Here is a 24684-nt window from a genome sequence, read left to right on the forward strand (position 1 = left end):
CAAATTAAAGTGTGACTTGCAAACTTATGTTTTTATTAGTTGAAAACGTTAACTTATATAAGACTATCTTAAATAGCTTGAATAAAAAAGTTTGTATTTTTAAAAAGGTATCTTAATAGCAATAACAAAAAAAAAACCCTCAAGAGTTAATCTAACAAATCATGTACAAGGCCTTAATAGAGAAAATTATAAAACATTACTAAAAGATATTTTAATAAGACCTAAATAAATGGAGCTATGTGCTATTCTCATGAATAGGAAAAATCAGTATTATTTAAAAATTTTAAAGATTGGCTTTCCATTAAACCTGACAGTCCAGCTGTAAAATGTACATGGCATTGCTAGGGGAGGGGACAAAACTAAGACAGTTTTGAAGGAGAAGAAACCAGCAGGAGGATTTGACCAATCATGGTGGAGCCAGGTCAGAAAGCTGTTGTAATTAAGACAGTGTGGTTTTAACAGAGAGACAGAAAAATTGACTAATGAAAACACCAAAGAGAGGCCAGAAACATCTCCATATGTCTCTGCAGATTAGACATATCCCAGAGACACACAGATCAGCAGGTAAAGGATGACCCTGTTGAGAATGAGGCAGGGACAACTTTTGCTTCTATGGGAAAAATGAATTGTATTCCTATCTAATATCACACAAACGTCAATTACAGATGGATTGGGAACTGAAATGAGAATTTCTGCTCATCAAAATACACCTTAAAGAGAGAGAAAAGAGAAGGCACAAAACGGAAACAGATATTTGTAAAATATTTGATATATTTGACAAACACCTAGGTCTAGGTTCCAAAACATATCAAGAAATCCTTAAAAATTATTAAGGAAAAGATAACAACTCAGAAAAAATGGGCAAAAGACATGGAAAGGCATTCCCCAAAGAAGAAAGCTGCACAGTGAATAAATCTTTGACAAGAATGTAAATTGGTACGATCACTTTGGAAATCAGTTTGGCAATATCTAATAAAATTGAAAATAAGGACTTCCCTAGTGGCGCAGTGGTTAAGAATCTGCCTGCCAATGCAGGGGACACGGGTTTGAGCCCTGGTCCGGGAAGATTCTACATGCCATGAGCAACTAAGCCCATGCGCCACAACTACTGAGCCCATGAGCCACAACTGCTGAAGCCCGCGCGCCTAGAGCCCATGCTCCGCAACAAGAGAAGCCACCGGAGTGAGAAACCCGCGCACCGCAACAAAGAGTAGCCCCCACTGGACACAACTAGAGAAAGCCCGCACGCAGCAACGAAGACCCAATGCAGCCAAAAATAAATAAATAATTTTTTTAAAAAATTTGAAAATGAGCTTGTATCCTCTGACCCGGTATAGAGCATATACCCTACTCTCCTCGTGGACAGTTGTGTCCCTGTGCATCACAAGACATATACAAGAATGTTCTCATTAATATTATTTGTACTGGGGGGAGAGTAAACAGCACAATGTTTATCAACAAAAGAATAGTTCGATTCTGTTATAGTTCACACTATACAGCCCCGAGCACAGTGGATGAATCTCACAGTTATAATGTTGAGGGTGAAAAAAATAACAGAAAAAGACACACTATACTCTTTCATTTATATCAAGTTTAAAAAAATGCAAACCTATAGAATATATGGTTTCATGATGCATATGTATGAGTAAATCTGTAGACAAAAGGAAAGGAGAAGCACAAAACTCAGGGTGGGTGGGGGCAATGGGGACATCACTTCAGCGTCCCTGTGCCTGGTTCAAATCAGTATCGATACCATTGGATTCAGTTCAGAAACATTTACTATATATACCCCAGCCGTGTGGTAGACACGATGTTAGGGACCTGGAACACAAAGATAAAATAAAAGATACAGAGGTAAGTAGTGGGAAGGACCAAAACAAGGCAGATAGGTAAATTGGCAACGGAATGTCCTGGTGGATTTCTGACAAGGAGTCCTTTGGTCCAGTCGGGACAAGTGGCGGGAGGTCAGGGGAGGTTTGGGAAAAGAGATTATGCCTCTTGAAGCTGAGTCTTGAAGCAAGACAGAGAGTTAGAGGCAGAACTTAGGACAGACTCATTCCAAGCAGAGGGGACTCCGTTATTGAAGATCCACAGGGGAGACATATGCTCTTCTGGAGCCTGAACCTTGCATGGGCGCACAGAGAGCGAAGAGGCGGAGAGTGGAGTTGGGTTCCACGTCCTGCAGACATGGGAGCTCTCGAAGTGCAGTTAGGGGAAGTGACAGGATCGGTGCTTCTAGAACGCCCGCCCTAGACAAGAGGAGCAGGGAGCTGGCAAGGAGGCTGTAGCAGTGATCCCGGTAAAGCTGAGGTGGTAGGGATGAAGAGGAGGTGGATCAAGGAATATTTAGGAGGCAAAATTGGCAGGACTTGGTGGCTGGTTGGCTGTAGTGATTGAAGAAGAGGAAGGCTGTGAATGGCAAAGCAGAGACTGCTCACATAGCCGGCTCTATAAGACACCGGTTGGCATCCTCAGTCCATTCCTGGGATTTGCCAGTGGGGAGTGGGTCCACGTGAGATGCCCCCTTGCCTTCCTAGCGATTTGTAACATTAATTTGCAGATGCAACACTCTGCCCTCAGTATATTCACGGCACTGTGACTCTGTCACACTCATACTAAAGCTCAGTAGCAGCATAACTAAAGATACCTTTGTTACTAAAATACTCTTCCTTGAGAAAATTCAGCTTCCAATATCGTGCTTCCAAGATGAGTTCATAGAAAAGGCAGTGAATGATCACTATGATTATAACATCATGCCTAGAAGGCTGACCTGGTTGGATCTTAAGGTTTTCTTTGCTGCTTATAAGAAGTGCTTTTTGTAATTTTATCATCTAAACAAGATTAACGTGTCTTATTCGTACTTGTAGTTGAAAACTGTGTTTCCTGCACACTGTATTTATTCAATGGAATGTGTTTTCAAAAGCAAGATAAAATATTTCTGTTCCAGGCTTGATTCTCAGAAGCATTATTTAAATGACCTTGGTCACTTCTGTGACTGGAACTCTAAATGTGGGTCACAGAGCTTGCTCTTAGGTTTGTCTCAGCCCTTGGCTAAGAAGGCAATAACCTTCAGGACAGAAAAGATCCTGCAGTTTTTCTAACTGGTTGGGTCAAGTCCAGATCTACCCTCCCCTCCACCCACTCCACTCAAAATAGCTGATAGGTTGCCTCATTACTTACTGTCCGTGAGGGCTAAGAAGTGATTCAGCTGAGAAGACGCCTCAAAAAAAGGAGTTTAGTCAAACCACCAATTAACTCAATTAAATAAATTTTCCACTTCTGAATTAAATAGTTTTAAAATAGAATTAGCCAAACAGCATTTTTAAACCATTGTTTAAATAACAATAGCAAGATTAAATGAAACTACCGTCTTGTATAATATAGTTATCCCCTAAGATTTAACAGAGCTTCTGAGCCTCAGTTATTATCGCCACTAAACCTTTAGTACCAGCACGCCCCTAAAATTGCTTTAAAATTAGAATTTTTAATGATGTCGTTCATGACTACCAAAACAAAGTAATCACTTTCTCTTTCTCCTTCACAGCATTTTGCTACCCAGATTATAAACAGAAAGGTTTCCATTTCAGGCACGCGTAAGAACTCTCATTAACAATGAAATGAAAGTCCCATTAAACCCTGCATGGCTTTCTTATCCCTAGGTGACCAGCCCACTGAGGTGATCCCTTTGGTGGTGTCTTCACAGGGTGTGGGAATTTGTTCACCGAAGTTCTCCATCTGATTCCCCAGGGCCAGCACCACTAGCTCCCCAGGCCAGCTGGAACCCAGAGTCTTAGTTCAAAGAAGCTGTGTGGTTGCCAAGTCAGGCCCAACCCTGCGGCGCTTGTGAGGAACCAGCTGCAGCTTCAGTGTTTACATTGGTCCCAATGTCTACCAGCGTCTCTAAACGCACCTGGTCCTTTCAAAGGCTGACTCTCCCACATACTAACCGAGGGCCTTGGGCAAATCACTTGAACTCTCCGATCTTCACTTGCCTATTCCATGAAAAGGGGATAATAACAGGTTGTTGTGAAGACAGAATTCAACAGTTTTCATAAAGCACGTGCCTAACTGCGCAAACGTTCAGTAGATGTTAGCTATTCGCATTAATACTGAGCAGATTAAGACCATCATCTTTTTAAGTATTTCAGCTTTTCAGTTTAAACAAAGAATAACCTATCATCAGAAATTGATGGAAAGTTAGAAAATTCTACATTTCAGAGAGGCGTCACCTAAATTTTTAAATATATATATAGTTACATTTTTTTTTTCTTTTAGGCCAATTGTATCTGAGAGAAATGAACTTCTCATTCAGTTTTTATCAGACTTAAGTTTAACTGCAGATGGATTTATCGGTCACTACAAATTCAGGCCAAAGAAATTGCCGGCAACTACAGCACCACCTGTTACCACCACCTTTCCTGTGACTACAGGTAAGTTTTTCTCCTTTGAAGTTTGTACACAAACTTGAGGAGTATAAGAAAATTTCTTCTGAAGTAGAAAAAAAAAATTAAATAAGAGGAAAATACTTGAGACTAAAATAAGTTAAATAAGATGAAAACTTATGGAAGAGAATAATATGATTCCATGAATTAAAGAAAAGCGTAAGGTGTAAGAATGCTTCTAAGCTAATAATTTTAAAATGTTATCTAAGAAAATTATGGTCACTTAAAAATGCTAGGAACCCTATTTTGGCACAGATCATTACAAGCCTACTTTTTCTTTCTTGGCACTTATAAAATTATTTTTCTTTTGATTACATAGAACTGTAGTGTTTTGTTGTTGTTGTTTTGGGGTTTTTTAAATTTATTTTATTTATTTATTTATTTATTTTTGGCTGTGTTGGGTCTTCGTTTTCTATGCAAGGGCTTCCTCTAGTTGCGGTGAGCGGGGGCCACTCTTCATCGCGGTGCACGGGCCTCTCACTGTCGCGGCCTCTCTTGTGGCGGAGCACAGGCTCCAGACATGCAGGCTCAGTAGCTGTGGCTCACGGGCCTAGTTGCTCCGCGGCATGTGGGATCTTCCCAGACCATGGCTGGAACCCGTGTCCCCTGCGTTGGCAGGCAGATTGTCAACCACTGCGCCACCAGGGAAGCCCAGAACTGTAGTGTTTTAGGTTAAAGTTTCAGGGCCCTGATACCTGCCTGTTTTCACATCTGCCAGTATTTGGACTTTTCTGGGAGGGGGTATGCTCCAAAATGTGTCATACAAAATGTATTATTTTTTCAAATTGGAGTAAATCAAACAAAAATATTTGAGGTATTATAGAAGCCAGTCGGGAAACTCTGGTATTCTCTAAGAAATGGAGGGGCAAGTGTGGGTCCCTGTATCTTGTCTCTACACCCTGTCAGCTCTACCCACCAGGATTTCAGGCCTGAAATTTCAAAATCTAAATCCAGGGAGGAGAAAAAAAGTGGGAAGGAAGGACCTAAGGTTAAGATGTGAAATAGGCTGAGATAAACCCAGCTTTACTGCCCACCATTTTCTGCAGGTACCCTGAGCAGGGCTCTCCTGAGTACAGGCACTTCTAGAAGGGCTGATTTTTCTGAGCACTCCACAGTGTGCCACCTTGTGGCCTGCAAGTGTACTGCCGCATGTTACAGCAATATTTCTCCAGCCCATCTCAGTGGACCCTGGTGTCCTTATTCTTTCCAGTGAATTATCTGTCTGCACTCATGTGGTTCCCCAGCTTTTATCCTGTGGTTCCCCAGCTTTTATCCTCTGGTTCCCCAGCTTTTATCTCCAGTCCTAAACTTTCTCTGAAATTGCAAACATGAATTTGTAATTTTCTCCTAGAGTTTTGCAACTGCTAGACATTTAAATTAAAACATATCAAAGGTAACTCATTTCTATCACATTATTTTCTGTCTCAGTTCTGCTTCTCCACCCGCTTTCCCAAGCATGGTCCACAGCAACTGTAGCCACACTCTTAGGGTCCCCTTCCTCTGTCTTAATTCCCCACTGAATGCCCCATACACACACACACACACACACACACACACACAGCAGACTGTGTCCTTCTCCCACTTAAATTCATTGTCTGCACCTGTGCCATGCAATACAGTGGCCACTGTTGAACACTTGAAATGTGACGAGTGCTACTAAAGATCTGAGTTTTTAATTTAATTAAAATTTAAAAGCCTCCGTGGCCAGTGGCTACCATATTGGACGGCACAGGGGCCAAACTCCTTCGCACTTTGTACCCTAGCCTCTCTTGCTGGCTTCATCTGTAGGCCCTACCACCTCACTCCTGATGCCCTAAGTAGTTGGGGTTTTATCCTAAGTGCGGGGGGAAGTTGGTGGCGGATTTAAGCAAAGTTCAGGATTAGATTCACACTTGGTGAAGATCACTCTGTGAGGCCCCAGTGAGGTGAATGGATTGTAGGGGTCAGGAGGGTCAGCGTGTTCTTGAGGTTGTCCAGGGGAACTGCACCGGACAGAAATACAGAGACGGTCAAGAGACGCTGACAGTTGTGCAGGCCAGAGACCTGGGGAGATATTGACAGGGCTCGGCGGTTAATTGGACTAGGGCGATCCAGAAGCATGCCTCCCAGGTCCCTGGCTTGCACAACTCAGAGGAACAAGGTTACCATTCATAGAAGTAGAGTCATAGGTTGAGGGGTAGATTCATAAGTTAAGCTGTGCTTATTATGAGATTTAAATGAAATAACACGTACAATATTCAGCTGACTCTTTGGCAAATAAATAGTAAATATCCAAGCATGTTAGCATAATATTATTAAAGTTATTTGAATATGTTATTATATGGCAAGAGCATTGACATAAGAATATATACAACATGTATAATAAACTTAAATTTGACTTTAATAAAAAATAAGTTAAGCTGTGCCCTTGTGGGGTTAGAGGTGTCTGTGAGACAAGCAAATGGAGCTGTTATGTAGGCAGTTAGATCTACGGGCCTCCAGGCCAGAAGAGAGATGTAAGCAAGAGATTTAAATCTGAGTCTTCAACGTATACGTGGTTGACACCATGGTGCAGGATGTGATTGCCTAGGGAGAGGTTACGGGGAAAGGAGAAGAAGGGCTGGAATTAAATCTCTAGAAACTCCAGGTCTTTAAAGAGGAGGATCTGCTGGCAGAGAAGAATGAAAAGAGCAGCTAAGGGGAGGCGGCGGACATGGGGGGAACCCAGGTGCCGGGGAAGAGAGTGTTTTGAGAAGGGGGTAGTCAGAAGAGCCAAGTGTTGATGAGACTTCAAACAAGGGCAGGACTAAAATGTTACCATCTCATTTCATGACGTGGAGGCTACTGGACACCCTGGCAAGGGTTATGAATGGAGCTGTGCAGGCAGAAGCCAGATGGGGGTGAGGGGCGTGTGGAGCAAGGCGAGGAAACTGACACTAAGTCCAGCAACTCAGTCCACAGGTTCGAGCCTAAGGGAGGGTGTGAACGTGGTAAAGCCAATGGGAAGTAGCCGGAACAGCAGGAGAACAGAAGGGCAGAGTGAAGGAATAAACTGAAGAGGAAATTTCCACATAGATGAGAGGGTCTGGCCTCCGGAGGACGCACGGAAGGACAGACCTCAGACCAGACGTGGGCAGCCTCCTCTCTCAGGGGAGGAAAGAAGTGAGGGGGGCAGATAAAGACAGCTCGGAGGTCTGGTGGGGCTTCGAGGACATTTTCTTCTGTGATCTCTGTTTTCCCCAGAAAATAGGCAAGGTCACCTGCTGAGAATGAGAAAGAAGGGAGGTGGGAGCCCCGGGGGGGTTGGGGGAATCCGAAAAACAGCTGTGGAAATTGGAGACAGCTTGTCACTTGGACGAGGGTCCATTTGCGTCCTCAGCTGTCTACGTGCAGACACAGAAAGAGAAGCAGAGGCTCCTTCAGGCTTCCTAAGGGTTGGAGGGCAGAGGGGAAAGGGAGTTTAACATATTGTCCAGAAAGTGAGATAACAGACCATGGAAACTAAGTGGAGTAGCTAAGGAAGTGAAGACGGGCCAGGTTGGTGGAGTGGGAAGAATGCAAGGGGTCAATGTGTTGAACCTCTACAGACAGAAAGCAAGTACTCATGAGAGTCTGAGAGTAAATAAATAAGCTTGAAGGAGAGGAGGCTACACTGGCTGACCGGGTGTCTACATTTGGGAGATTGGTGATGAGACTTCAACAGGAGGACATGTAAGCCTGGGACTGAGGGGCGGAGATGGAGCAGAGGGGACGTGTCTGGGAAGGATGGGGCCGTGGCGGCACCGAGAGGGATCGTCCCCGAGGAGGGAGGACCCACCGAGACGGGCGCAGGAGCACATGGAGAGGAGGGCTGAGACCCAGGTGCCATGCTGGGGGGTGCAGGGCAGCAGAGAGAGGACGGGAGGATGAGGAGGGCCAAGGTGGGACAGCTGATGGCTTAAAGGCAAGAGAGCAGGGATGTCCCCAAGGGAGAGAAGGGGCCGTGTGGGACACCCACCCAACCTCCAGACTAACATTCTGAGGCCGAGAAGGAGCTGGTTTCCAGTGGCCCACGTGAAAAGATGCTCTTTCATCAGACAGGGAGAACCACTAATGCCACTACCTTTTGACTCAGCGAATTAGGTAAATTCAGATCCCCAACTCCTGGAACAATAGTCCCTCTAAATGCTTTCTGAGCTCTTTCTCCATATATATGTGTATATATGCTATTGTGTGTATTTTAACATTAAATTGTGTGTATTTTAATACTATAATCCACTTTGGATCCTCTTTGGAGTTAAGTAGGGGTACAAATTAAGAGTAAATTCACAGAAAAGTTAGCAGAACATATTAGCAGGGCAATCTTACAGTTGTAAATTCTTACCCACCAAGTACTGTTCTGTGACTGCTTTGTTTAGTTCTTCCTAGCATGTTGCCACATATAAGTGAATCATTAGGAAATATTTTGGAAACATTTTTAATGATGATAATGAGGATTATTTTCATTTCATTTCATTTCATTTCATCATATTACAGTTTCTCAACCTTGGCACTATTTACATTTTTGGCCAGATAATTCTTTTTTTCTTTTTTTTTTTAAAGGGTGAGTACTGGAGTTACTTTTTTTTTTTTTTTTTTTTTTTTTTTTTGGCTGTGTTGGGTCTTCGTTTCTGTGCGAGGGCTTTATCTATTTGCGGCAAGCGGGGGCCACTCTTCATCGCGGTGCGCGGGCCTCTCACCATAGTGGCCTCTCTTGTTGCGGAGCACAGGCTCCAGACGCGCAGGCTCAGTAATTGTGGCTCACGGGCCTAATTGCTCCGCGGCATGTGAGATCTTCCCGGACCAGGGCTCGAACCCGTGTCCCCTGCATTAGCAGGCAGATTCTCAACCACTGCACACCAGGGAAGCGCCAGATAATTCTTCGCTGTTGGGGGCTGTGCTGTTCACTGTAGGATGTCTAGCAGCATCCCTGGTTATATACCCACTAGATGCCAGTGGCATCCCCTAGTTGTGATCACCAAAAATATTTCCAGGCATTACCAAATGTCACCTAGTGGGCAAAATCACCCCTGACTGAGAACCACTGTGGTTATCTATTTAGTTGTACTTTCAAATTTGTCTACTTCTCAGTTCTTAAGATCCTTCTAGGCAATGAATAATGCCTTACTAATAATCCTTCCAGGCTCAAAATAAATGTTTAGTGACTGGTTGCATCTGATTACAGCTATAGCACACTTTACCACATGAGCAGTGTTCCCAGAAACCTGTACTGCTCACATTTGGGCGACTGTGTATTTCAGATGCACCAAGAAAGCGCCCTCCACCCTCAGGGTGAGCCCCATAGGATTCCTTTTGGAAAATGAAGAGTTAACCTACATCTCCTGTGTTCATATTTGTTGTACTGGGTTTTTCTAAGCAGAGTACATGAGACTGTATCTATTTTTGGTACAGCATTAGTTATATATAAAGGAAGAAGAGAATAGGGCTAAATTTGGGTTATCTTTGATCTCAGGTTTAAAACTCAGCAGAGGGTATTGAGTTACCCTGAAGAAATTAGAGCAGGAGTTGGTAGCATGAAGAATTGCCTTTGCATGCTTTTTAATTATTTCATTGCAATGACAGATTGGTGGCCCAGGGAAATATATGGGAATTTTAAATTGGTAGATTCAGATCTAAACACCAATTATACTTGAATTCATTTTCCTGAATCTTATGTCTTTCTTCTTTGAATGAAGGTTTAAAACCCACCGTGGCCCTGTGTCAGCAGAAGTGCAGACGGTCAGGGACTCTGGAGAGCAATTATTGCTTGAGTAACTTTGGTAAGAAATAAAACCCAGCCTTTCCTCTTTAATCAGAAACCTGAAACCGCATGCTTAATCTCAAAGGAATTGCCGTGAATGTGATGGTAAAGGATCAGTTACACTCTTCATTTACCCAAGAAAATATTTTCTTACACACTAGGGTATGTTGACTCGTGCCTTTTGAAGTGTTAGATTTCACACCTGAGAAAAATTCATGTACAGAAAATATACATTTTCCACGTAAACTTAATAATTTGACTCCTGGTACGTGATGCTACCGCTCTGTGTATTCTGGCTGGCTCCGTATTCCTGAAAAAACCTGTATCCCTTTTTTCTCACATAGTTTTCATGTACTGAGTATTTTTTCACACATCTGTAATTCAACTGAAGTTAATTAGAAACATATCCAAGCTGGCCTCTCCCAGAAGAAATTCAAGTATTTCCTCTGTAGTGTCCTTCCAAAGTAGTAAATTAAAACTTGGAAATCTGAAATCCATTTGGAAACTCTGATAAACTGGAACCTGAGGAGATATTACCTAATGACTTAGAATTTCTAAGAGTTTTTTCCAATTAAAAAAAAATTGCACTTTCCGTGAAAACCACTTAAGAGCAAAAGATCCCAAGTTTAATTACGTTGGTTATGTTTAAAAGGAACATCGAAGAGAAGTCTTATCAGGAAAAGAAAGTTGGTACAGCCTTTAAATAGGTTACCGAGAACAAAGGCCTCCCAGATGAGGCTTTGCTTGCTTTTTCTTATGCCTTCAAGTGGTAGCTGCAGCCCAGACGGACTATGTTGTAGAGAAGGTATGAAGGCACTAAAGAATCTAGGGCCCTAAATCTAACTGGAGTTTGCATGCCGAAATTCAAATAATGGCATGAAAATGAAAACCAGTAGCACGAGGTGTCATTGCTCCCACACCAGTGTGGTCTTCTGTAGGAGGTGCTTAAGGAAATCTCCCTTCCTGTCCTTCAGAGCGACCTGATTTCACTCGGCTACTGACTGACGTTTTGCAGTAAACACTCATGACTGAGAGTCAAAGTAAGGCATGAGAAGAATTCTGATGTTATGAGCTTTGCGTTCCACATAAGCAGTGAGTTCTCACTTTATCCTGAAAGGGTCATATCAGCCAAGTCCAAAACTCGATCTATTCCACTGTGACTCATTTCCATGGCAAAATGACCCAATACTATCACCAGTGGCCCATTGGTTCCCAACCAGCATTGGTAACACTCCTTTAGGGGCAGGTTTTGATTGTCACAATAACTTCCAGGTGCTACTGGTTTTCTGGGTAGAGACAAGATTCATCAGAAAGTCATTCAATGCAAGTCCTGCCTCACATGCAATGTCCCATGCCCCCCCCCACCCCAGAATGCCAAAAGCACGCCTTTGAGAAACACAGCATCTTTCTTTCTGTGGGTCAGAAGTGAGACTCTTCTCTGAGTGTCACATAGTAAGAAGAGAGAGTGACATAATGAAAAGCAACTGAATTTTGCTAGAGATTTTTTTTTTTTTAAGCAAGAAAATGTCTTAAGTTATACCTCAGTTCTATACTTTGACTTGTTAAATGCGTTAAACAGGATGGATAAAAAAGAGAATATGAAAGACCCAGAAAAAGACAGACATTTACTGATCATTAGAGGGAGATGGGGATCTATGGATGAATCAAAGTTCAAGGAGAGAGCACCTGATATCCACTGAGAGAAGACAAATAAGGGATGAAGGGAGGGGGGGTTGGTCTAAGGAACAGAAATAATTCTGGTTTTTGCTGACCCTGATTACCTTCACTGCTTTTATGATACTCTTTCTTGAAAGGGGCTTTTATTTTCTGACCCCCATCTTCCCTCTTCCTTCCCCCCACCTCCATCCCAACCTGCTGCTTCCAATTCTCTTTAGTTTCCTCCAGCACCTGCAATTGGTCATTTGCTGTAGAAGCCTGGGAGAAGGTTTAAGGGAGTGGATATTTGTAAGACCGATTCTTCATTTAATAAATATGTGTTTTATAAAAAAAAGTTCAAGGAGAGAGGCCAGCTAAAGAGAGGAACCAGGGGGAGACACAGAAAGGTAGGCGCTCACCCACACAGACACAAGGACTCAGATCTTCATGGCTCAAACCCCCATCATGCAGCCTCTTAGTATGGTATTGCCTCTAAAGGTACAAGGTCCTGTTGAGTATTCACAGGTAGAGGCGCATGAGCCCATCCCTTATTTGGTAATTGATCCATACGTTGGATAAAACATTGGAACGAGTCCTCGTCTCAGCAACTGACTGCAATTCCGCAGATATTTTGGTTTTCCTACTCAGTATCAACGCCTAACAGCTGCAGCTTCACGACTCCTTTTTTTCAACCTGAATTTTGATGACAAATGTACAGAATCAAATTCAATGGCTCTATTAGGACCTTCTTTCTAACATTAAAATGTTTCCCATCTGAAACTTAGAGAAATGTACAATTACGTTCAGTTCTGCTTACATTTGCCTTCACTGTCCCATTATTTCAAAAACGTTTTCTTTTGCAGTCTTGGCCGGCACTGTTATCACCACCATCCCTCGAGGTGGGAGTTTGCACGCCACGGTCTCAATCATCAACATCTATAAAGAGGGAAATCTGGCAATTCAGCAGGCCGGCAAGAACATGAGTGCCAAGGTCGTCGTGGTCTGCAAGCAGTGCCCACTCCTCAGAAGAGGTGAGTCAGAGGAAAACTTCAGTCTTTCTTCCAGGGGAGCTCAGGGGCAGAGAAGGGGACGGGAGAGCCTCTCTGAGAAAATCATGGATCTTTCCATGCCATGGCTGGTCTACGGAAGTAAAGTCAGGGCTAATGTATTGCCCACTTGTGGTTTCGAAGGAGGGCGTTTGGAGTCAGCCAGAATTGGGCTCCAATCCAAGTTCTGGTAACTTGTGGAAGAAGACGAGGTAATGGAAATGATCAATGAGTCCAAGAAACGTTTGAAGTTGGATCCACAGGGAACAGACAGAGAAGGAGCACATCAGGAGAAAGTGATTTTGAATTATTGCACTTAAGGTGCCACTACTGTGTGTAGAGGAAGATATCCATCAAGGAACAGGAAATTCAGAGCTGGAGTTCAGAAGAGAGAGGTATCTATGGGCTAGAATGAAAGATTTGGGATTCATTTGTAGATATAGGATTATTAAATCCATAGATGGGGATGAGTTTATTAAGAAATTTTGGAAAAAGAAAAGCTACTCCAGAGCCAAAGGTACATGATTTTTTTTTTTAAAACAGTTTCTTTAACTTATAAAAGTAATGTATGCTCTATGGTTTTTAAAAAGTTTAAATAAGTAGAGAAGGATATAAAATAAAAAGTGAAGCCCTTTCCCTTTCCCCAGAGGCACAATGAACAGTTCCTTCCACAAAGTTCTATCCATATAAAGCCTGCACATACACACGTAGACAGAGGAATCATGCTACACATGTTCTACTGAAACTTTTCCCCCATGTGATGTATATGTGGACAGCTTTCCATCAACAGCACGTATAGATCTCTTTTTCAGCATGGTAATAATGCCTGGCATTCCACTGTGTGCTGTACCATGATTTCTCTATCCAATATCAGCTCATTCCTTTCCTCAGTCTTGTTACACACCTCTCCTACAAGCGAAACAAACCAAACCTCTGCCACACACACACACAGAAATATAGACTATCCACCTCAAGAAAGCTTTACTATGAATTCAGATTGTTGAGAAGAGTTGGGAGGCCAGCAGCCTCACACTGACTCTTTAGAGGGAATAGCAAAGACTCTGTAAAAGGTAACACTTCTTTCCAGAACTGTCCGGAACAGCAAATCACATCTAGACACGGTCAAATCTCATAATGATGGTAGCAGTGCAGCCTTTCGGTGGCATCTACCTGCTCAGCCTACCAAGCCTTCACAGGCTCAATGCCACTATGATGCCAGTGTTGGCCCACAGAGGAAGGCCTATGCAAGAGAAAAAGGAAACACACATTTCTCTTATGACACACCAGGGAGAGGGAGAATAAAGGGGGTGGTAAGACACACTTCCTTTATGACATTTTTCTGAAGCAGTATAAAACTTCAGAGTTGAACCCTACATAGCTCAGCTTGGGCCCCAGTCTAGGCCTACCTTAGCCAGACACACTGATATATAAAAAATAGTATAACAGAATAAAGTACTTTTTAGTACTTATCTTTTTGCAAGGGACTATAAGAATGGAAAGAAGTATATGATCCAACCATGCCCTCAAAAAACTTCCATAGTATAAATGTTGGAGATGTTAATAAAAAGTTCAAGACAACAACAACAGAAGACAATGGATCATTAGTTGCCAAATGCCTGGGGAGATCCAGAAGCCTTGTGACACCAGGAGAGGCCATCTGAAGATGGCGTGTCAGGGAGCCCTGGAGGCCCCTTGAGGAAGGAGAGCCTTTCACAGAAACAGTGTATTGTTCATAGCAGACACTCAGTAAATACATCAGACCTCTCGCAGAGCTGGATATGACTGGATCAAATCATTCCATCCACTTTCCTAGTGTTAGCAGAGCTGGAACATGCTATTCAGTTAAATTTAGATTTTTTTCCAATGAGAGTCTTAAACCAGATTTTATTCTAGATAGGATAAATGTCTAATTATACCATTTACAGACCATTTACCTAGAGGTGAGTTATAGTCGAAGTTGTTTCAAACCAACACACATAGAGAAAAAAATTAATCTTATATTCCCTTTTAGGTCTAAACTACATTATTATGGGCCAAGTGGGTGAAGATGGGCGAGGCAAAATCATGCCCAACAGCTTTATCATGATGTTCAAGACCAAGAATCAGAAGCTCCTGGACGCCTTGAAAAACAAGCAATGTTAACAGTGAACTGTGTCCATTTAAGCTGCGTTCTGTCACTGCCTTTAAAGGATCTATTTTTTTCTCAGTAGGAAAAGAAAATTTATAACCTGAAATATTGAGCATTCAGAGACATTTACTCTTCACATGATGTAGGTAGGAGAGCTCCGGTATCACTGATGGAAGTTCTGTTGCCTGCATGGAAGAGGAGCAGATAGTCGATTGGAAACCTGCAGACTTAGTGAGGTGATAAGAAACTAAACGTATCAAGCGTTGACAGTTTGGAAGCAGTTTATTTATACATCTCTGTAAAAGGATATTTTAGAAATGAGTTGTGTGAAGATGTAAAAAAGAGATTTTATACGTGCAATATTTATAGTGATATTTGTTTTACCTTCAAGCATTTGCTCTGAGTTGTTATATTCTTCTCTTGCATTTTTAAAATCAATGCTTAATAAAATATTTTTAAATGATTATATATAACAACCATTAGACTTGTTTTTATAGAAAGTGGGACACTGTAAAAAGAATATTCCCTGCTATTTACACATAAGGTTGTCCTTGTATCAGTTTATACTTTGCTAAAACAACATTCCAAGAACCGCAGGGATTAGATGGACTCAGGAATGTAAATAGACTATAATCCTTCTCTGCAGAACCAGAGAATGTTAGAGCTAGAATGGTGTCCCTCAGGAATCTGATTCAGGTCCTTCATTTTGTGATAGAAATGGAAGCTCAGGTGTATTTAGTGACTTGTGCAGAGCACACATCTCCCAAGAGACAGAACAGGCAATCTAGCTCAGAAGTCCTAATTCTAAACCCAGTGCCCTCACTGCCACTAGAAGAGGCCTTCTCTGCTCCAGAGGAAAACCCTCTTCTCTTGCAGAGTTCAGTCTTTGTTTTCCTAGCCTAAATCATAATTAGTTGTTTCATAGGACTTGAAATTAGAAGTGAGCCTGACATCCCTATCTTGTTAATCCCTAGTTAACTGGACGAGATTGTATCAGCTGGGATGCATTCTGCCATTGCCTTTGAAAGACCTCTTCTCACTCAGTAAGGGAAGCACTGTGAAAGGGTTCCCATCGTTTGCACAGAGCTGCTTAAAAGGCAGCAGTACCTGCAATGATTGTGGCAACCAGCCCTCAGGAGGTTGCGGGCCAGGAGCTGCAGAAGAGGGGACAACCATCCCTATCCAAGGAAGGTAGAAAGAATACTAGGGATAAACACAGGCTTGGGTCACAAGGTCTCTCATAGTTGAAGCAAAGTTTTAGAAATAAGGGAAGATATTCTTTGGGGTGAAAACAATAACTCCCAGCTCTAGAAGTGACCAGACACTCAAAGAGCAGAAAATAGAAGTTCAAAAGGTAGAATCCTGTTTGGGCAGCTGAGGGAGTGCAAGAAAACAATGAATGGGGGCTGGTTGGCAGGGTCAGGAATCATTCCTAAACTCTCCCACCAGGATGCCCATCAGTACCAGGGCACTCACCAGCCTGAGGAAGTGAATGAACTAGAGGAGCCGATGGGTGGCTTCCCTGGCCAGTGCCACCTTTTAGAAAAAAGCCCTCTCAACTGGCTGAGGGCACAGGGCAGCTGTACCCAGCCAGGATGTAACTGTGGAATCCTGATGGATTCCAAACTTCTCTCGAAAAATCAGTACCTTTCAAGAATGCATGTTGTGGGACTTTGGGGTGATTACTAAAGATTTTAGCATGTCTTCTCTTTTAGTAGAACCTTCTTATTGGTGCACTAGGGCAGCAGGCTTGCAGCCATCAGCCTCCTGCACAACCAGTGAAAAGACTTCCATGGGTTTCTGAGTGGGGGCTGGAGTCACAGTAAAGTAAAAAGTTATCCAAAGTATTCATACCATTGGCATCTCTGACACAAGACTTACAACTGTTGATGGGCTTTAGAGGTTAATAACAGATGGCAATGGTTTGGCTTTTAATTCAATTATTCAAAACAGACATAAACTAAATAGTGGCATGGCCCTTTCTGGTCCAACAACCATCCCTTAATTCCTTTTCTTGTTTATTATATCATTTATTTTAACTGAATTTCAGTTTCCTTAGTTATAAATTGAAGGAGTTAGACCAGATGACTTCTGGAGTCCCATATTATTTTCTCTTTTAGGAATCATTTCTTTTAAATTTTTTGTTTCTTTTTAAAGAACAGTTGATAAAGTTTTGGTTTTGTTCTTAGGTATTTGTACTTGGGAAATCAAATACATGTAACGAACAAATGGGTGACCATACTAAACCATCACAAAACAAATTTCAAAATGATAAACCAGACTCTCTGATGTGTTTCACAGGGTCCTGCTAGCTTAATTTTCATCCTTTGAATTCAATTCAATTCCTATAACAAAAACAAAAGAATCTTGCAAAGTGCCCAAATCTTAAATTCTGTCATATTACTTACTTGATTGAAGGTTAAACTTAGTTGGAAGAAAGTTACTTTCTTTTTTTCCTTTCCGTAGGAAAGTGCTGCCAGGCTCCCATTAGACCTTCTGGACTACTAAATGAAATAAACCAATGACAAAATCTTCTCTAAAGAAAAGCCCTATAATAAAACAGCTACTAATCAGGAAGCTGTAATATGAGCTGACAAATATTAACCAGAAAATTCTTTTGCTTAAATGCATGGACATATTTACATGCATGCAAACAAATTTGCAAAAATAGTAAGTTCATGTGGAAAACAAACATTAAAAAAAAAGACTTGACCTAAGTGTTCTAAGCCCTTTATATTGAAAAAGAGAAGGATAAAAATATTGATTAATTTGATAACTTAAGGATTTACATTAAAATATCTAGGGTAACCATAAAAGAATACTGAGTTTGAAAATTTATTTTAAAATAGCAGAGGAAAAAAAGGTAAGAAATTAAAGAAAGTGAAATAAGGGAAAATAGAATAACATATGCTGGTAGAAATGAAAATGTATCAATAATTCCAATTTATATAACTAGACTAAAAAATTAAAAGCCAAAGGTTATCAGACTGGATTAGAAAAACAAAATACAACAATATGCTATTTGAAAGAGACACCTAAAGCATAAGGACACAAAGAAGTTGAAAAGAAAAGGATAGAAAAACATAAATATACCAGGCAAATATTAACCAAAACAAGACTGAAGTGGCTTTATTCATATTAGGGAAAAAAATAGACTTTAAGATATTTCTCAAGATGAAGAGGGTTACAAGGAGATATAACAATTCTAAAATTTGCATGCAGCTAATAACATGCAGAGATATATAACTAAAATATATTTTTTTATCCTTCAATGTAATATAGGCGTCAAAATATATGTCTCGCATAGTATAAATGGAAATTGACAAGTTCACCATCATAGTGGGAGATTTTAACACACTTCTCACAGTAATTGGCAGATTTAAAAGAAACAAAAAAAAGATATAGATTTTTTTTAATAACATCTTTATTGGAGTATAATTGCTTTACAGTGGTGTGTTAGTTTCTGCTTTATAACAAAGTGAATCAGTTATACATATACATATATCCCCATATCTCTTCCCTCTTGCGTCTCTCTCCCTCCCACCCTCCCTAGCCCACCATTCTAGGTGGTCACAAAGCACCGAGCTGAAAAGATATAGATTTGAACCACACAGTTAACTAGATTTACCTGATGGACATAAAACAGAACCAAAAGCTCTTTTTTTTTTTTTTTTTTTTTGGCCTTGCTATGCGGCTTGTGGGATCTTAGTTCCCCGACCAGGGATCAAACCTGGGCCCTTGTCAATGAGAGCACGGAGTCCTAACCACTGGACCGCCAGGGAATTCCCCAAAAGCTCATTTTTAATCTCAGTATGGAACAACTTCAAAACTTGACCACTTACTGCACCATGAAACAAATCCCATTTAAAGAACTAGTGTCGCACAGATATCCTTCTCCAGCAACAATGAATAATTAGAAATTAATAACACAAAGTACACAATAGTTAAAAAAATAAGAAAAAAAACCCCGATGTTGGAAATTGAGAAATGTACTTTTAAGTAACTCGTGATCAAAAGGAAACTGTCATGGAAAATAGAAAATATTAAAAACTGAAAAATAATAGAAACAGTGAATTTTAAAATGTGTGGAATGCAATTTATAACCTTAAATGTTAATATTCTAAAAGAAAGACTGAAAAATATTTTGTGACTGATACAAATTATGAAGGTTAGTAAAAGAACAACAGAATACACTTCTAAAAATTGGAGGAAATAAGCATACAAGCAGAAATTGAGTAAAATAGAATCATAAATAGAGAAAATAAACAAAACTAAAAATTGGTTCTCTCAAATGACTCTTATAATTGACAAAACTGACAAGATAAAGCAAGGAAAAAAAGTAAAAAAGGACAAGAAAATGATTTAGGCATGAAAAGGGACCTTACAACAGATGTTACGCACTTTCAAAAAGCAGTTAAGAGGATATTATGAGCCATTTATGTCAGAAGATTTGGAAACTTAGACGAAGTGGACAAATTCATGGCCAGGGGGTGAGGACTTATCACTTGGACTCAAATAGAAATAGAATACCTAAATAGTCTTATAACCATTAAAGTAATTCAATCCTAATTTTAAAACTTTCTTCAGATAAAACCCCAGGTCCAGACAGTTTTACTTAGAATCTAACATATACTATTCCAGAGTATAAACAAAGAAGTAACACTCAGCAATTCTTTTTATGAGGTTAATATAATCTTAACATCACAACTTTAGCAGACAATAGGATCTAAAACCACTAGTCTGATTTTACTTTGAACATAGGTGCAAAAACCCTAAACAAAATATTATCCAAAAAAATCCAGCAAACCAACCAAATAGGTGACAATCAAGTTGGGTTTATCCCAGAAATACTTGATTAATTTAACATTAGAAAATCAATGATCATACTTCAGTGCATTGATAGAACTGCAATGCCAACTAGGGAGTCTTAGGGGCAGCTAAACATCCAGACTTAACAGTATCACAGGCCTCCCTTGGTACCAATATCCTCAGAAAGATACTGTATAGCAAAGGTACCAGGGCTTAATGGCACAATGTCACACTTTCTTCGCTGGGAGTCTTTGCAGCCATCTGGCAGCAGTTCATACCCGCCATCCATGAGCTGTTTTCTTTGCCTCCCTAGATAAAGTCTCAGATGCCAGGAGACAAGATTCATGCCAGATGGATGTAGACACCCCAGTTTAAAGGTCGCATCTCCACAGAAGCCAGTAACTCTTGTAACAACTCCATAAGCCCAGCTCCCAGACGCCTCATAGATGACACACCTGGTTATAAGAGTTAACACACTCAGGAATGCCCAGAGCTCTGGCTCCCCTATCGGGTATCTCTAGTTCGCTTATACTGGATTGAATTCCTCCCAATCCAAAGCAATTTACCAATCAGGGATCATTTTTACCAGAAACAAGTTTGCCTAGCAACATAGTTGACATACTGTATTATCAGATTACTAGGTAAACGAAGCTAGAGTTAAGCAAAGATCATCTTTTAATGGGGAAAGGTTCTGTTAAGCCCTATTCACAATAGATTAAAGAAGAAAAATAATTTGATCTTAGTAATGCAGAAGCACTTGATATAATTCCACATTTACTCATGACAAAAATAAACCCTGAGCAAACTATGAATAAAAGGGAACTTCCTTAAGTTGAGAAGAAAACTTGCAGCAAATCTTATATTTAATGGTAAAGTATTGAAAGCATTTCCTTTAAGATCAGTGATAAGACAGGAATGCTTGAAATCACATTTCTATTAAAAATTGTACTGGAGTGTAGTAAGTCAAGAAAAAGAAAAAATGATATTGGAAAGGAAGAAACAAGACTATTATGCAAAGATGATATGATTATCCAAATAGAAAACCTGAAGCAACCTGCAGGTGATTAGAATTAATAGTTTCACAAGTTTGTCTCTTAGCCCTAGCCCAAAACAAGATATAAATATTATTTTATCATTTATAATTAAGCATCTTGAATTAAGTACATGAGGGTCATTATTCACACGCTAACAGCCTCTTTTTAACATAGAAACTATGGGGGTGTACATGGATGTACAGAATTAGGGATTCAGATGGGGCAGCTCTGGGACATACATAGAAGTTTTTCTGAGGGATTTTAAAGTTATTATGTAAAATTCTGACTTTGTTTTTGTAATTTGCTTCTTCCCTGAGTCAATAATTAGGTTTAAAAACGCTAAAATTTAATTAGATATAAATTTGAAACAGTATCTTTCGCTTGAAGGCTGTCCCTGTGGCATTCTGATACCAACATTAAGTTAGATTTAAACAGTGAGGTTTTTTTTTTTTAACATCTGTATTGGAGTATAATTGCTTTACAATGGTGTGTTAGTTTCTGCTTTAAACAGTGAGTTTTTAAGTATAGAAATCTATAAAGAAAAATTACAAGCTTAACGTATGACTTTATAAAGCTGATTAATTTATCTCACGAACAAGAAATTTGTATTAATAGTAACATAATAAAATGAAGAGCCTCCTGGATGAGGAGAGACTTGGATTCTCCTTCACAGTGCAGCATTGGGGAACCTTAGTTTCCTTATCCATAAAATGATAAAGTTGAATTGGATTCTTTCTGAGATCCTGTATAGGTCTTCAACTGTTTCCAGATTCTTGAATAACCAAACTGATAAAGATATAAAGTAGCACAAAAATAAAATTAACCACTTTCTCCATTCTACACCCTTGGTCCCTCCATGGCCTGGCTTGTTTATTTTCTAAGACTGACTCTTGCCTTTTTATTTATGTTTACTACCCCACTGTGCATCCTCTCCCTCTGTCTCTTGCTCATCTCACTGGTCTCTGCTTCTGACCTTGGTCATAAACTTAAAGTCTTTAATAAACTAGTCATTTAGAAAATAGGGACTGGACATCTTAAGTTCTGTTCTCTGACCAAGATGAAACTACAGTGAGAAATTCATTCAAAAAACCAAAGTGTTTGGATCTATCTTTCCCAACACAAATAGTAAATTGAGCTCAAGATCTCAAGTCAGTCATTGTACAACCTGGACAAATTACTTAAAATGTCAGTTTTCTTTCCTATAAAATGAGAAGGTTGAAGTAGGTGATCTAAGTTTTCTTCCAAACCAGTTTGATGGAATAAGACTTAGAGATTGCAATTGTTAGAAGGATATCTGACTGGATATCATTTCCAGGATATTTACACAAATAGATAATGGCTAAATTTTCATTTAACAAATTTGTGTCATTTAATATCAACAACATACTTAAGCTGAGGATACAGAGAATAAAAGAACTGCCCCTTCCTATGCTTAGTTTAGATTTGTACCTTAAAAAAAAAAGAAAAGAAAAAACCCTCTGTGTTAAAACAAGCAATGTGCTTGCTATTTCTACTGAAATATAAAATGGGGGAAATGAGTTTTAAAATATGGAGTTGAATCATCTCCCAAATTAATTTAATTTCTGAATGAGTTAATGGGGTGGCTAGTACATTTTCTTCCTCAAAACCCTTTTCAAATGGCACCTGATAGTTTTACTATCTTAGAATAATTTTATCTAAAACTGAAAGGATTGATCAAATAGTCTTACTAATGGAGAGAGACAGAGAGAAACGTCTAGATTGCTGGTAGCAGGATGAAGAAACCTGTCATTATCTGGCTGAAACAGTTCCTTTTTGAAACATACATTTACCTCCTACCCAACCATGCTGTTTTGCCTCTTGTACTACTGTAAGTTAATTTACATCAGAAACCATGTCTCTTAAAGATGGTTATTTTAAACCATGTAACTAACACATAAAATTTTTCCTACTTTTGAGTTCCATATTTGAAGCACGTATTTCAAACTGGAGGCGGGGGAGTAGGAAAAGGAAAAAGTAGTGTGAAATGACCAAATGAAGACAAACACTGTCACTGGCAATTCTTCTAAATATCTCTTCAAGAAACACAACATATTTACCCACAGGGCAGTGATGCCAGAAAGCTAACAAATTTACTTACAAATGAGAAATCCACAGCAGCCATTGCCCCTGGTACTGTTAAAATTTTCTTAGTGTAATTTTGAATAATTAGACTCCCTACAGCCTATAACCTCGGCCTATTTGTTATTTTATAAATGTATTTTCTGAGGAAAAGAAAAATTTCAATATCAATGCAATTCCAATCAAAATCACCACAAGGTTTTTTTGGTAGAAATTGACAGGCAGATTCCAGAATTTATATGAAATAGCAAAGAATCTAGAATTGCTAACATAAATTTTGAAAAATACAAAATTCTTCACCCTGGCATTTTCTACCATACTTCACGTGACTGTGTTATGTTACTAATGGGCTACCAACTTGCATATTCAAGCACTGTTTTCTTCTAGAGTGGTAATAAATCATAAAATTCCACTGTTATTTTCTTAGTTTTCTTTCTTTCTTTTCATTGAGGTATTGTTGATTTACAATATTGTGTTAGCCTCAGGTGTACAACATAGTGATGCAGTATTTTTTTTATTATATTCCATTATAGATTATTACAAGATATTGAATATAATTCCCTGTGCTATACAGTAAATCCTTGTTGCTTGTTTTATGCATAGTAGTCTTTATCTGTTAATCCCATACTCCTAATTTGTCCCTCCCTCATCCATCTCCCCTTTGGTAACCATAAGTTTGTTTTCTATGTCTACAAATTTTGTATATAGATATGTTTTTTTTTCTAGATTCCACATATAAATGATATCATATAGTGTTTGTCTTTCTCTGACTTATTTCATTAAGAATAACATTCTCTAGGTCCATCCATGATGCTGCAAATGGCAGTATTTCATTATTTTTTATGGCTGAGTAATATTCCAATATATCTGTATATATGTGTATATATATATATATATATATATATATATATATATATATACACACACACACACACGTGGTATATATATACCACATCTTTATTTTTTAACATCTTTATTGGAGTATAATTGCTTTACATTGTTGTGTTACTTTCTACTGTATAACAAAGTGAATAAGCTATACGTATACATATATCCCCATATCGCCTCCCTCTTGTGTCTCCCTCCCACCCTCCCTATCCCACTCCTCTAGGTGGTCACAAAACACCGAGCTGATCTCCCCGGGTGATGCAGCTGCTTCTCAGTAGCTATCTATTTTACATTTGGTAGTGTATATATGTCAATGCTACTCTCTCACTTCTCCCAGCTTACCCTTCCCCCTCCCTGTGTCCTCAAGGCCATTCTCTATGTCTCCATCTTTATTCCTGTCCTGCCCCTAGGTTCATCAGAACCATTTTTTTTTTCTTTCAGTGCCATATATATTGGTTAGCATATGGTATTTGTTTTTCTCTTTCTGACTTACTTCACTCTGTATGACAGACTCTAGGTCCATCCACTACAAATAACTCATTTTTATTTCTTTTTATGGCTGAATAATATTCCATTGTATATATGTGCCACATCTTCTTTACCCATTCATCTGTCGATGGACACTTAGGTTGCTTCCATGTCCTGGCTATTGTAAATAGAGCTGCAATGAACATTGTGGGATTGCTGGGTCATATGGTAGTTCTATTTTTAGTTTTTTAAAGAAGCTCCATACTGTTCTCCATAGTGGCTGTATCAGTTTATATTCCCACCAACAATGCAAGAGGGTTCCCTTTTCTCCACACCCTCTCCAGCATTTACTGTT

The 24684-nt window shown here is 39.8% G+C and overlaps 1 protein-coding gene across 1 annotated transcript in view; it reads left to right on the plus strand.

The window, feature by feature from the left end:
- The window catches only part of PCOLCE2 (procollagen C-endopeptidase enhancer 2), a 74092-nt gene extending 58586 nt beyond the window's left edge, over positions 1–15506 (plus strand). Inside the window, exons 6-9 of the mRNA XM_082393784.1 lie at positions 4276–4430; positions 10136–10219; positions 12720–12887; positions 14914–15506. Of these exons, the coding sequence (XP_082249910.1) occupies positions 4276–4430; positions 10136–10219; positions 12720–12887; positions 14914–15044 (538 nt within the window). The 3' untranslated portion in view covers positions 15045–15506. The remainder of the gene's footprint in view (positions 1–4275; positions 4431–10135; positions 10220–12719; positions 12888–14913) is intronic.
- Positions 15507–24684: the final 9178 nt, after the last annotated feature.

This window comes from Balaenoptera borealis (assembly GCF_965194805.1).
Source record: "Balaenoptera borealis genome assembly, chromosome: 5".
Lineage (NCBI taxonomy): Eukaryota > Metazoa > Chordata > Mammalia > Artiodactyla > Balaenopteridae > Balaenoptera > Balaenoptera borealis.